The sequence below is a fragment of the Thunnus maccoyii genome, chromosome 2 (genome assembly GCF_910596095.1).
Source record: "Thunnus maccoyii chromosome 2, fThuMac1.1, whole genome shotgun sequence".
Lineage (NCBI taxonomy): Eukaryota > Metazoa > Chordata > Actinopteri > Scombriformes > Scombridae > Thunnus > Thunnus maccoyii.
Genome location: NC_056534.1, coordinates 10,572,968 through 10,586,661, shown reverse-complemented (window position 1 = coordinate 10,586,661; position 13,694 = coordinate 10,572,968). Strand labels below are relative to the sequence as shown.

Genomic DNA, 13,694 nt, shown 5'->3' with positions numbered 1-13,694 from the left:
GAAATGTTTGTGGTGTTCGTAATAGATAAATCACAGAGTAGTTAACCCGCATTCAGCTGAAATGATAACTGTAAAAAGAGCCCAATGATAGCATGTCTGTGCATTTAATTTCTGCGCTTATCTTTCCAAACTGCATTCGCCATATCAGCTGTGCAAAATGTGTGAAAAAGTTTGCTATACAGTTGTGCTATCTCTACTGTAGACATGATGTCAGCCCTTCCATTCATATACTGCATCTTTGCGTATACAATGTAACAGGTTTCAGCTGTAAACTACCTTTTCCTCTCTAGTAGACACAGGGTGCTAAAATAGTGATTTGACATGCTTAAATCTAATGTTTTCAGCTAGTTACAGGCCCTTTGTTAGCCTTTCAGCCCTTGGTTGCATATTATGGCGCCAGTTGTTTTCCCCTCTGGTGACCGTGGTTTTCAGAGTATGACACGTTGCGCTCTGTCACACATTTCTATGATTTCTCTTATGGGTGTCCAATTTTTATCTTGTCTGCTTCTTGAAAAAAAAAAATATATAGCAATTTTCTGTTCATGGTTCAGTTTTATAGTTTTTTAGTTGTCTGACATTATTTTCAAATGTCAGACAATGAATACATGTCCCCATCTTAATGAAGGTTGGTGAACTGTGTCAGCACCAGGGACAACAATGAAAGTAAGTCAATCCCTGACAAATAACTTGTATTTTATAAATGTCTGACAATGTTGTCAACAATCCAAACCAAACCCAAAATATCTGATACTGAATCAAATGACTCCCTGCAGGATTGCTCTGGTAGCCGAATGGTCACTGCGAATGCCACGTAACCGCAACACCACTGGTTTGATTCCAGCCAGGGACTTTTGTTGCATGTCGTATCAATCTCTCTCTCTCCCCTCGTTTCCTGTCTGCTTCTTCACTGCCCACTATCCAATAAAGGCAAAAAAAAAAGCCAAAACACTAATTAAAAAAATGACTACCTGCACTGTGTATTTTGGCATAGCATATTTTGGAACATCGTACCAGAGCAAGGTACAATTATTGTGTTTTTTTGAAGGCATACTTGAATCAACCAAACAACAACAGTGCACTTAGATGTAGGCAATGCCAATTTCTCAGCAGCTGAGCAACAAATACAACATAGCCCACAATCGTTTTTTTTTAAAAAAAAAAAAAGCCTTTTTACCTCTACGGCAACTTCTATCATACAGTACGAAATTGCTTTCACCTTAATGCAATTGCAGTGCATCACCTCTGAGTAATCTTAAACAGGTGCACTTTCACATCAAATAATAAATATGGTTTTTTTGACCTGGGAGTGTCAGGGTTTATATTTTCGAGAGATTGCTCCGCATTTATTAAGACACAGTGTGTGTCATTATCCACCCACCCAGATACTGAATTGCAAAACACAAATGTTTGTTGTCTTGATTCAGGGCAGCAGAATATAGTGAAAAAGGTCTTGTTTGAAATATCACATTTTTATTTGTTTAACACTGATGCAAGTTCCAAGAGCCTTCCTGTTTGTCCTCAGTAAAACCGCCCGCCTGCTCCCTGCTCCCCTCGACACAGCCTTTTAACAGCCCAACAGCCTTTTTCCACATCAAAATTTCAGCAATGCAGAGAAATGTGTGTACATGTGTTAGGGGCACACACTTTCGGCCAATTCTATCTTCCTTTTTTTTTCAGTGCTTGTGGTACATGTGGAACCAGGGGAACAGAAAATGTCCGCAAGAGTTCTGTCATTCATATTTCATTGGTAATAAATATGAATAAACAAGGGCAATGCCAAACACCAGAAAGGGCACACGCTGACATTCATTGGGGGACTGCATTGTGAGTTTTTGTAACTGTGTTTGTGTATATATATCTGTGTGTTTATGTGTGTGGCTTCGAGGGCATTTGTGTTTTTTTTTTTTGTTTTTTTTGCAGCAGGATGTGAAGCAAGAGAAAGAAAACCCCTGGAGGAGGAGACTAAGAGGCAACAAGGTGAGGATGGGGCAAGACGAGGGAAGAAAGGGAATACAAATAAAGTTATTATGAAGCTGTGTAAAACGTGGGTGGGGAGGTGTATAGTTCTGATCTTGGAGAGAGAGGGAGTGGTTACTAAACTTGTAAACTTGTATCGCTTAAAAACTGTACGTTAAAAGTGCGGCTGACTCCAAGATGTAAGAACACCGGGGTTACAAGAACATGGCACAGTATGATGAGTCGAGAGTGGGCCATCCTTATGAATACACAATGTGATTGTTCTAGCTTTCAATTATTGAAAAGACCTGAAACATTAAAATGACACAGGACGGTTGTAGACAGTCACTCGTAAGCCTTGTTAGACAACCTGATGTAATGATAGACTAAATTCACGTTTTAATTTTTAACCAAAAACAGAATTTGTACTCATTTCATGCATAGCAAGTGCGCCAATCTCTTAAACAATCTATTATTGATGAAAGTGAAGACATTTGTTAATCCATCAAATTTCTTCTAAAGACTACATGTCACTGTAATAAGTTAAGAAAATACTGATATGACATTTCTCAAGACAGATCCACATATCTAGAATGATAAATGGCTAATACCTGTAGATTAATTAAACTATGCACTTAAGCGCTGGTCCTACTCTTGTTTGATGTCATATATGGAAGATCTGGGACTAACTTGGCTTGTGCCAAAAGCCATTACTTTAACAGTTTGATGAGGCGAGCAATGTTCCAGATACAGTGTCTAAAAGGGGCCTCAGATATGACTTGTAAATTGGACTTAATTTTATAATGGTGATATATAAAGATTGATTGGCAACGTTCACTTTGGACCACACAAAAAAAACCATGAGTATATTACAATTAATCAAATCTTAAATAATTGAAGTTTATGGCGAAGGCATAAAGTATATTTGATGGCAGCTTTTTAAAACCCTTCAGCATGGGATCTATCTTTGATCATACATCTCTGGGCACCAGAGTCTGGTCAACATATGTTTTTTGATGTGTTGCTCATCGCTGTTAAAAAACGCACTTGGCAGGAGGAGACAGGGGCTTCAAATATTCCCACATCAGCGGATGCCCCGTCTGGCTGAGACGGCACCTGTCGCGAGCATGGAAGGGGGTATTTTACCTGCAGTACATAACACATTTTGGATGATTTGCAGATGTTTTGGGAATATTTTTGGCTTCTGCATCTTGCTGCCTGGCAGAGCTCTCAACAAGATCATATAGGAAAAGAAATGTAAACTGACTAGACACTGAGACACTAAATCATGGAGTCATCGAGGTACTATTCATGTTGAAATTTGTTTTAAAAAAATCAACATGTCAAAGATTTCTTAGCAGAAAGCAAGATAAGTTCATCTGTTAATGCCTGAAATACTTACACACATTGATGGTAGGACATATCATAGCTGCTTAGCTGTCAATTTACTTTTAATGTTCCAAACAATAAGATGCCACCCAATTGTGTTGTATGGTGTTATTTTTTTTTTTCATACTGCACAATGATTGATTATCATGTTATTTGTATTCCAGTCTCTTCTTCTTAAATTAGGAAACCAACTACACATATTGCAGGTTTTTGATTACTTATTTATCAAATAAGTGTCTGTATCTTTAAGGTAGGCAACTCGTCTTCAACAAAAATTGATGCACCGAGGTGTGAATCAGACCGCATGCTGCACTAATAGCTCCCAGCAATTTCAAATGAAGAACATTTTGATCTACCCTAGATCTTCATCAGGCATTATCAGAAAAAAAAAAAAGAAAGAAAGAAAAGCACATCAAGGTGAGAGGATAAAATAATATATCACTGTGCACCACTTAAATTAAAGTTTGGGCTTTATAGTTGTACTACAAATGCTCTTACTACCTTACAGATTTGTCACCGTTTGATCTACAATTATATAATTACAGTAATAATCTTTTTCACATTGCACTTTTCAAATCCTAGTAACACAGCGCTTCACAAATGGATAAATACCACACACAGAAATCAACAGCAGAATCGATAAAAGCAGAGTCAGTGCTCCAGGAAGTCTCTTAGGTGCTGCGTTTGTACAAACTGGAAACAAGAGAGAGACCTTTGACTGAGGCAAAAACACTGAGTTACTAAGTGAGAAGAGATAAAAGCATGGATGACTTTCACAAAATCAATAATGGATAAAACTGCTTAAATTTGAAACATCTGAAAACATTTCTTTCTTCGAAGAAACAAGCTTATAAAAAGACGAAAATTTATATTTTATCATTTTTCGTCTAATGAACGTGTCTGTATCTCTGCATCTACCCGGAGGTATGCCCATGGGTATCCATCTATGTAGGTGGAAAACTCATTTGCATCAAAACATTTTATTTTAAACTACATTTGCATTAAGCACTAATGTCATTCTTTTCTATCACTGGCATGACAGTGACTGTGAGTGACAAGCTGACAGCAGACTCTGACACTGACATAAAAGAGCCACGGATGTATGGCAGCAAACCAAAGCTTGAAAGCCACAGTGTCGACAACCGTGGACATGCACCCTGGCTTGCTGAACAAAACGTTTTGGCCTAGCCCTTCATCTGGAGCCAAACAGAAATAATCGGTTAAAAACCACTTTATATACATTTTTAAACATCTAACAGAGCATCCTATAGCATAATTACATCAGTCAGTGATCAAGACATCATCTGTTTCAACTGTATTACCCATTAAGAGAAAATTATCAGCCCGACAAGTTGAAATGTCACCTAACTCTATGCTACAGGAGAAGGAAGCAGCTCCTGTACAGCAGCATTGCACTGCTTCCCTTCACCTGGGACACACCATTGACAAATCCACCAGCTGCGCCTACCTCATTTGCATATTGAGATCCAATCACAGAATTGAGGTAATGAGAATACTTAGTAATTTAATACCAAATTTAGTTAGTGTCAGGCACAGGCTGGGCTTGGCGAGAAAGAACTGGACCAGATGGAGGTTTGGCCAAAGATTGAGGCCTGTGCAGTAGTTTACACTGAGTCTCTAAGCTGCTGAAAGCAGTCAAACATGGATATCAGCCCACTGAGGGTTGAAGAGTAAAGGCATAGCTCCAAAAAAAGGATTTTATTCATTTAAAAAATGAAAACGCTTTACGAGCAATTTGAAAATCACTTTAAAATCGTTTGGCTGCAGCAATGGACGAGGTTTATGGTGTTGAATTACACTCAATGCTTCATAAAGTCTCTGGATGCGATTCCAAAACCATGAATGTAAACCCCAAAACCATGAGCAGAAACGTATTTTTGAGACATAATTTGTTAACAACAAATCTAATCTAATTTTACAATTAATTTGTAACAAAGTTTAAGATTAGCCTGTTTTATTTTATCTGCCTTTGTGGAGCACTTTGTAAAATGGGTTTTGAAAAGTGCTTTTTAAATGAAGATTGTTATTATCTAAGAAAATATGGTCAAGCAACTGTTATTGGCTAGTTACGTTAGCAAAGCACATGCCTCTCACTACAGCATTAAGTGTGCAGGTTAGCTGAACATTTAAGGAGCAGAAATAGTTTTTAACTGACACACAGAGAGTAGGAGTTTAATTTCAGCTAAAGTCAATTCACAGACGTTTCTGCTAGGCAACATTAAGCATGTCCTCACTGACAAACTGTTACTCTTGAATCTTTTCACAAACTTTTTGCCCTACACAACCACACAGTAATTCTTCATCATAATCTGTTTTTTTTTAAAGAAAACCTGTAATTGATTGAGTCACTGATTATATAACACTCTTTAATAAAAAAAATTAAAATGGCTGTATTAAAAAAAAATAATTGCCTTCAATATGAATTTGAGGAACTTTGATTGTCATGAGTAAAAATAATTTAGAGAAGATAATACAGCCATTTGACTTGCTCTGTAGCTGAGTGATGAAAGTCCTCATGGACTTAACATCACTGGCACAGTTAACACTGAGCACAATCTGCCAGACTTTCTTTTTCGTAATGTAGCTGCTGGCTGATCAAGAGAATTACAATCACTATTCTTTTTACACCCTCTTTTGCCAATAGAACGATGGTGCTAGTAGGATATTATTGTGAAGCTCCACAGCGCCATTGTTTAAAGAAAGCCCTGCTGTGCATGTGTTATCTCTTATAGAATAATGATGTCTGGTTCATTATAAAAATGTATTAACTGTCTCAGTGATGCATTGAGCTAATTGTGGCGTAACATATGTAATACATAAAATTGTGAAAGTGGAGGGCAGCCATCTTTCATGGAATCAGTAAGAGCTCCTCCACTTACAATGATCAGTGTTGGAAACAAAACAATGAAATATTACTCATACATTCATGTGACTGATCTGCTCTTTGTAACCATGGAAAACTGAATCAAATTGGATTTTTAAAAGCTAAAGAATGTCTTAACTAGGACAGTGTTATATCAGTCTGAACTGAAATCTGGTGTCTGTAAAAGCATAAATTTGGAATATGGATTTTGCATGTTAAATTGACCACGATAACATCACCAGACTGGCCGCTCTTAGGCAGCCCCTAAGCCTCTTTCTGAGCTTGGACTAGTACTCAGACTGACAACGTGTAAAAGACATCATTTAAGGTAACAACTAAGCCTCCTATGAAGCTGGAAATATTCACACTCTCAAAGCCACATGTTGTGCTTAATACTAATCAAGCTAATTCAAAAGCACACTATTCAATGGACACAGTGGGGGGCTACAATCCAAAATGAAAGATCCACCATCTTGAAAGCCTTAAGCTTTGAACTGAAAAATGATTGCTGACATCAAAAGGAGAGCACATCTGTGTGCATCTTCCTCTTTTAACAATGACCACTGACTATCAATGTCGAGGTTGTATTATGTACTTTTAAAAAAAGATCATAGAGGATTTAAATGTGCACCAATCAATATTTTTATATTAGTAATGGATCAAATGAGTGTGTGTAATGTTAAGGGTGTTGCTCATAGTGTTAGTAGTGTAATTAAAGGTTGTGCTCTCAGCTCTATGTAGCGTTTTAGCGCCTTTCAGCACTATGGTTTTTCAGCCCCTAAATTTACAATCCTAGTTTGAACATTTAGCAGCTAAAAACACAATTTCTTATTATTCTTCAATGTCTTACATTGTAAAATAAACGAATGTAAAAACATCAATTTAAAGATCCTTATATAAAAAACTACAAGTCTGAAAAGCCATTTGTTTGACCATCCAGCTGGTAATTCCATGTGAGACATTTTAGATGAGAGACTGTTTTGACGAATTTGTTGATTGAAATAGAAACATGAGATGCTGCTCTTAATTCAAACTCAAGATGTATAGGTAGCAATGTCTTAGTTACATCTCTATTTTGCTCCTCATGTCTCTAAATCCACCCTGAAACCACGTTTCAAGTAGGATCAAGATTATCCTGATTTTCAGCATCAAATCTTTCTGCCTTTGAGCCATGAATAACAAAGATAAAAGTTTTAAGATTGATTAAAGGTAGGATTTGATTTCCAAATCCTAGCCTGAGCGATGAGAATTAATATTTTTCAAGTTTGAAAAACCACATTTTCAGATTTATTTCAATTCAATAACTTAAATCCTGTCAGTAAAGTTTAGAAAAATTCGGCTGGAACTGGATAAGACTTATCTGGAATCTAGAGTGGATAAAAACTTTGACAGAACGATTAGAAATACACAGTTTCAAGTGTGTACTGGCAATAACTATTTATCCCTTGTAAAGGTGAAGCCACTACCCCAGGCAGTGTTAACGATGCTGCAATGTGCAAACTGCAGGACCATAAGGCTGCTTCCACTACTCACTGTAATGCTTTATAGCACTATGATGCCGTTCCAGGGATTTCTTTATCGTAGTTATGAATGTGAAACCACCATGTTTTGATTGCTATGCCTGAATAGGGAGCTTCATTGTGGGTTGATGAACATCCACTTATTAATCTGAGTTTTAGTTTTCCCATAGGGTAAACGCATAAACAGAAGAATTTTCAATATTCAAAATAGTAAAACAAAAAAAATACAACTATATACTCGTGTCTTCAGGCAAATTTACAGATGTAGAACATCTTCATAAAACATGAGCTACTGCTAAAAATATCAGTCCCAAAACCTGTATTAGTCAAACCCCACTTAATATCACTATGGCTCACTAACTCATTAAATGAGACCACCAACTGTGTTTTGATTAAATGATTAAACAGTGCACGTTCGTAAGAGGCTTTTGGGTTATTAACTTGTGTCTGAGACTGCACTATCACACATCAATATACAGAAGATCAGCGGGGGTCAAATGAGTCATTATCATATGTCACTCAGTCCTTTTCACTGTTAATTGCTAGGAACAGGAACATGAAAACACTCATTTTCATCCTCTCAAGCATCATGTGAGCAGCGTTTGACCTGCGATTGTATGTGCAAAGACAGCAACTGTGAAGGCATCAGTTTTTCACGTTCTTCTTTCAGTTCCTGCTATTTAAAGTCAAATGTAACCAAATTTAGGTGGTGGAAGTTCTAATGCAACGCTGTTCAGGCACTATCATAGGTTTAATTGACTTTAAAGAAAACACTCATTCGGCAGCTGACAGCTAAAGGCCACGCCAGAGGCGCCAGTGGCTGCACGTGGTTGGGCTGTTAATGTTCCCAGAGAGAACCACGCCAAAAAAAATCTTTATTTTTGATATACACAGTTTGTCAACTTCAGTGGATGGTGAGCTCTAACCAAAAATACTGAGCAGATAAGGGGATTATTTGCTGTAGCTCTTATCGCAGGATATGTCAATATCCTTCAGGACAAATACAGCTACAGTGCAGGGCAGGAAGGTACACGTTGCACCCACAGGTTCTTTGGCTTTTCCCTCTTTTTTTAAGCATCTTTATAATTATTCTTCATAAGCTCTAGAAAGCAATCGTGTGTGTGTACTAATACCTCAAATCCTCTATATGTTTACACAAAAAGGAAGAGGGAAAAAAAGGATATGAGGATTCTTAGTTTTATTCTATCCGTTGTGACCAAAATGCTTTAACTGAGCTAAACAAAACAACATATCAAGTACGAGAAAATAACCTGAAAGATACCTCAGCAATATTCTTATGGCTCAGAAATTATGTGTTAAAATCAAACTAACAATTTTCAGGTAGAGATATTTGCTGATAAACTATTCTTTGAGACTATGCCACAGTCACTACACAATAATAATTGCCATACTTTTTGAATGACTTCAGTAAAACTAGTGTTTCAACAGAAGAACAAACCCTCTATGTATCTTTCATGAAAAGAAAGAGACTTCTGCATGGTTGCTCTCAGAACCTTTCCCCACTTGCAGGCATATGTAGATTTGGAGCTAATTTTGGGCTCTAGCTCTAAAAATGTCTTGCACACTATTAAAAACCAAAACACTGAAACCAGGATGACACAGAGCAGTCTCAATGCTCACCTTCTGCAGCCTTTTATCTGCAAGAAACCCTCCTGAATAATACCTTCCTTCAAAAATGTTTTTTGGAAAAAAATAATATTTAGCAGAACCATAAGAAAGAAAAATACCTTATGGATCTTTGTTAGCAGGTACAAGCACTTGATGTTTGTGTGTATATCTCTAGTGCCATTTAGGTGCCATAAAAATAATCTCAAGAGGGCCATCTCGTTAAAGGCGGCACAATAACATATTGAGAGGAGAACATTTAATGTGAGGGATTAAATAGCTTTAACTGCAGCGAAACAGGACAACACAATCTCACTTCAGACTACACGAACATGCGGCTTCGAGACAATGGGCTCTGAACTACTGTACCTGCTTTGCCAACAATAGAGATGGTTCAGTGAGCAGCTCAGTGAGATGCAGCTCGACACATAATTTCAACACTATGTCATGCAGCAGCCAAAATGGGACTCAGAATATGGTATGCATCGCATCACTGAGAATTTCTCATTTTTATGTTTTTTTTTTCCTGTTTAGCTTCGTTTCAGAAGTCGGTTAATAGCGGACTGTGAAATGTGGGAAATACAAGGCCCAAGTGAGTAAGAAATGCTCTCTGGAGGGATAACAACAAAAAAGAAAGTGAACACAAAAGTCGGCCTACTATAAAATACTGTTGAGGGTTTTAAAGGTGTTATGACATCACACCCAGAATTCACTGCAGCTTTGCACAAGATATTTATATTAATGAAGATAGCAACTGCTCTCGACATTCACTGCTCCTCACTCTATTGCGTTTATGCCCTACAGAGTTGATCTCCTTTTGTGTCATCCCACTATTCAGGAAAATAGGCTACCGCTGAGCACATCGTCAGTCTCTCTCCACTGTTCTCTACAACACCACAATGAGTATGGTATGGCATGAATGATAATTTGCCCTAAATGATCATGTGAAATGCAAACAGAGACACACAATATTTAACATTACAAATGGGCTGCTTTACTTTGTCACCAGAAATGATTAGTCTGATGGAGAATTATGGGAATTAGGGCTATACTGTGTATCCTGTCATGTCAGACTCCTATACTAAGATATGCCAGACTCTTATAGTTACCCCCCATGCAACATCTGTGTGTGCCTATGTGTGTGTGTGTGTGTGTGTGTGTGTGTGTGTGTGTGTGTGTGTGTGTGTGTGTGTGTGTGTGTGTGTGTGAGATAGCTTCCATGTCCCTGAGAGGAGGAGAAGACACTTCGTGTGTCAGACTTGGCACGGGAAGCGGGAGGAAAACGGAAGAAAATGTGTTTCTACAACGTGACTGCATTCAAAGGCTGAAAACTGTAATTTGAGATATGAATTCATTACATGGCCTCTCATCAGCAGCCGGGGGATAATGTGATGCAACAGCGCCGCTTAGCGTCTCGCAGCGCTCCGTCTGAGCCGCTTTGACTGTGTTTTGCTTCCCCCCTCCACCCCCCCTCCACCCTCCAACTGATCGTCGCTGCCAGCCGCGGTCCTTACCTTCGGTGTCACAAAGCGTGGCTGCTGCAGGTTTGCGGTCGCGGGGGTTTTGCGCCTTCTTCTGCGGAGTCCGTGCGATGAATGTTGGGTGTTACTGCCGTGGTGCGAGGGCCCGTGCGGGCAGCCACCATCACCTGTCCGTTTACTGGCATTTTGGTTCCTTCTCAAAGCGTCAGTGAAACCAGAGGAAAAGTGTTCAAACTTGATCTGAAAAACAAGAAAGGGAAAAAAAAGGTTATTGCTTATTGCATTGCAGCTTTCAAAAACGACTTGTTGAATTTGGACTCTGCCCTAATAAAAGGACGCGCTCCTTACAGGCTGGTGCCTATATGAGCTATAAACATTATTACCCAATGTCATTATAGTCCTCATGACTCATTAGTATTTTAACAGTTTGAATTACATCAAATAGCAGCTGATTCCGAGTGCCTGTGTGTGTGTGTGTGTGTGTGTGTGTGTGTGTGTGTGTGTGTGTGTGTGTGTGTGTGTGTGTGTATCTACGCGTGTGTGTAAGGCTATGGTTGTGTTGGTGTGTGTTGGTGCGCAACTGCGTGCGTGTGTGTGCGTTTCTTTTAGGGATGATGAGATACAGGGTTATTGGATGCAAAGCTTGCGTGACGAAAACACAAGTTAAATTCAAAGGTGTACGGTGAGAAAGAAAAAAAATAGTTCTCTCTTTCTGTGTGTGTGTGTGTGTATGTGTGTGTGTGTTGTCAGAGAGGCAGAGAGAGGGAGCGTTAAAAACAGCCTGTGGCTCCTTAGCGAATATTCCCCTCACGCTCCTCTCTCCGGTGCGGGGCTCCTCTATGTAGGGCATGCAGCAGGTTGTGTGTCGGGGGGTGGAGGGGGGGGGGGGGGACTCGGACGAACGAAGGAGCGGAGAGGAACACAAACCAAGCCACCCCACCACCCCTCCTCTGCTCCACTTTGAGAGGAGAGTGAGGAGTGTGCGGCAGATATTAAACCACTGAACCCCGACAACAATTGCTGCTCAATTTCCGCGTCAACCCCCCGAGAGGAGAGAGTTAGCTAGTTTTCAGCTAAGCGCCCCCCTCCCAAAAAAAAAAACATAATAATTAGGCTAACTCACCCCATTCCCGTGACACATCTCTCCAGGCGGCCAGGTGGAGATGACATTGCAGCCTGTTACTCCATTCGGGTGCCCTCGGCAGGAGTGGGAATCACATACGACTCTCCTCCGTTAAATGAATCCATCAATTTCTCCTCCATCCAAACCCCCCCAAAAAACACACACGGATAAATCCACCTGTCTGTCTCTGAAGACCTCCCCCGTCCACCACCACCACCACAACCACCTCTCTCCCAGCAGATAGGTATTCCTCTCGGTTAAGATGTTAAACCGTCCATTCAGCGGAGGAGACGAACTGGAGGGGGGAGAAAAAAAAGAGGAAGGGGAGGTTTAAAAAAAAAAAAATTAAAAAAAAAAGAGCCGTTGACGTGCGGGGATCAGTTAAGACTCTAGAATCCAAAATAACCGTTGGTTTGGAATCTCCAACGGCAGCCCCGCGCGTTCCGCAGTGAGGGCTCGTGGTCAGGTCCGCGCGCCTCCACCTCCTCCTCCTCCTCCACTGCTGTCCTCCTCCTCCTCGCGCCGCTCGCGGATTCTTGGAGACTGAAGGGGGGGATTCCGTCACAAATAACATCAAAACACACACTCTCTCTCTCTCTCTCTTCCTCTCTCTCTCTCTTTTCTCACTCACCCTCTCACTCTGCGTCTCCCTCACGCGCTCTCCAAACGAGCACCGCGCGCTCCAAAAGCCACCCCCCTAAACAATTGGGAACAAGTTTAAACGGGTCGAGTTATATTTGTAGCTTTCTACGCTGCACGGCAGAGGTGATGCTCCGGCAGTCGACCGAGCGCCCGGGCGGATAAGAAATAAGGAAAATATTCTCCGGCAGGCTCTTTACCCCACAGCCCGCCCGCCCGCCCGCCCACGCTTCGCTGGCTGAAGGTACTTACACATCAGCCTAGTTAATTAAACATATGGGCACCGGGACTGAATGAGAGAAGGATGGTGTGGTGGATGGGAGGGGGGGCGGGGGGGTTAGTGGTGAGAGACTGGAGTGACTTCATCTTCCCATTATAAAATATCAAGAAGATGTGGCGAGTTGAGAAGGGCGCGCGCTAGGGTAATATCGCCATGTCTATCCCCCTCTCCCTCCCTCCAGCCTCCAAAAGAAGCGACTCCAACTTCACAGTTCGTTAAACTGATGGCCTATATCTCTTCCTTCCTTCCTTGTCTGTCTCTGTCGGGTTTTTCTGCCTCTCTGTGTGTCGCTTTTCCTGTTTTGTTTTGGTTTTCTCTTCTTCTTCTTCTCCAAAAAATGAAGATGCGAGAGCGGTATGGTGCACCATCATCTGTCGTTTGGCATCACCTGGTGCCACCTTGCCAAACGAAGCCGAGCGCGCGCGTGTTTGTGCAAACCTGTCTCTCTCTCTCTCTCTCTCTCTCTCTTAGTGTGTGTGTGTGTGTGTGTGTGTGTGTGTGTGTGTGTGTGTGTGTGTGTGTGTGTGTGTGTGTGTGTGCACGCGCGCGCTGTGTGACGACTGTCTCGGCGTCAAACTCTTCTTCTCGCCGCGTCGTGCCTCCGCTTCTCAGAGCAGTCACTGCGCACACATAAAACATTTCATTATCCGCTGATCCTGTTGTTGTAGACCGGTCTTGTGGTCCCCGTGCAGACACCTCTCATTCCCCCCCAAAAAATGAAGATACCGATCCCTTTTCAAAAAAAAAAAAAAAAAAGATTGCACCGAACAGATGATGTGTCATGTTTCCCTCGTCA

The 13,694-nt window shown here is 40.7% G+C and overlaps 1 protein-coding gene across 1 annotated transcript in view; it reads right to left on the bottom strand.

The window, feature by feature from the left end:
* Nucleotides 1-12,379, bottom strand: part of grin2ab (glutamate receptor, ionotropic, N-methyl D-aspartate 2A, b) — a 92,514-nt gene extending 80,135 nt beyond the window's left edge. Inside the window, exons 1-2 of the mRNA XM_042429385.1 lie at nt 11,980-12,379; nt 10,890-11,096 (exon numbers count right to left, since the gene is read on the bottom strand). Coding sequence (XP_042285319.1) covers nt 10,890-11,096; nt 11,980-11,997 — 225 coding nt within the window. The 5' untranslated portion in view covers nt 11,998-12,379. The remainder of the gene's footprint in view (nt 1-10,889; nt 11,097-11,979) is intronic.
* Between the last annotated feature and the right edge of the window lie 1,315 nt (nt 12,380-13,694).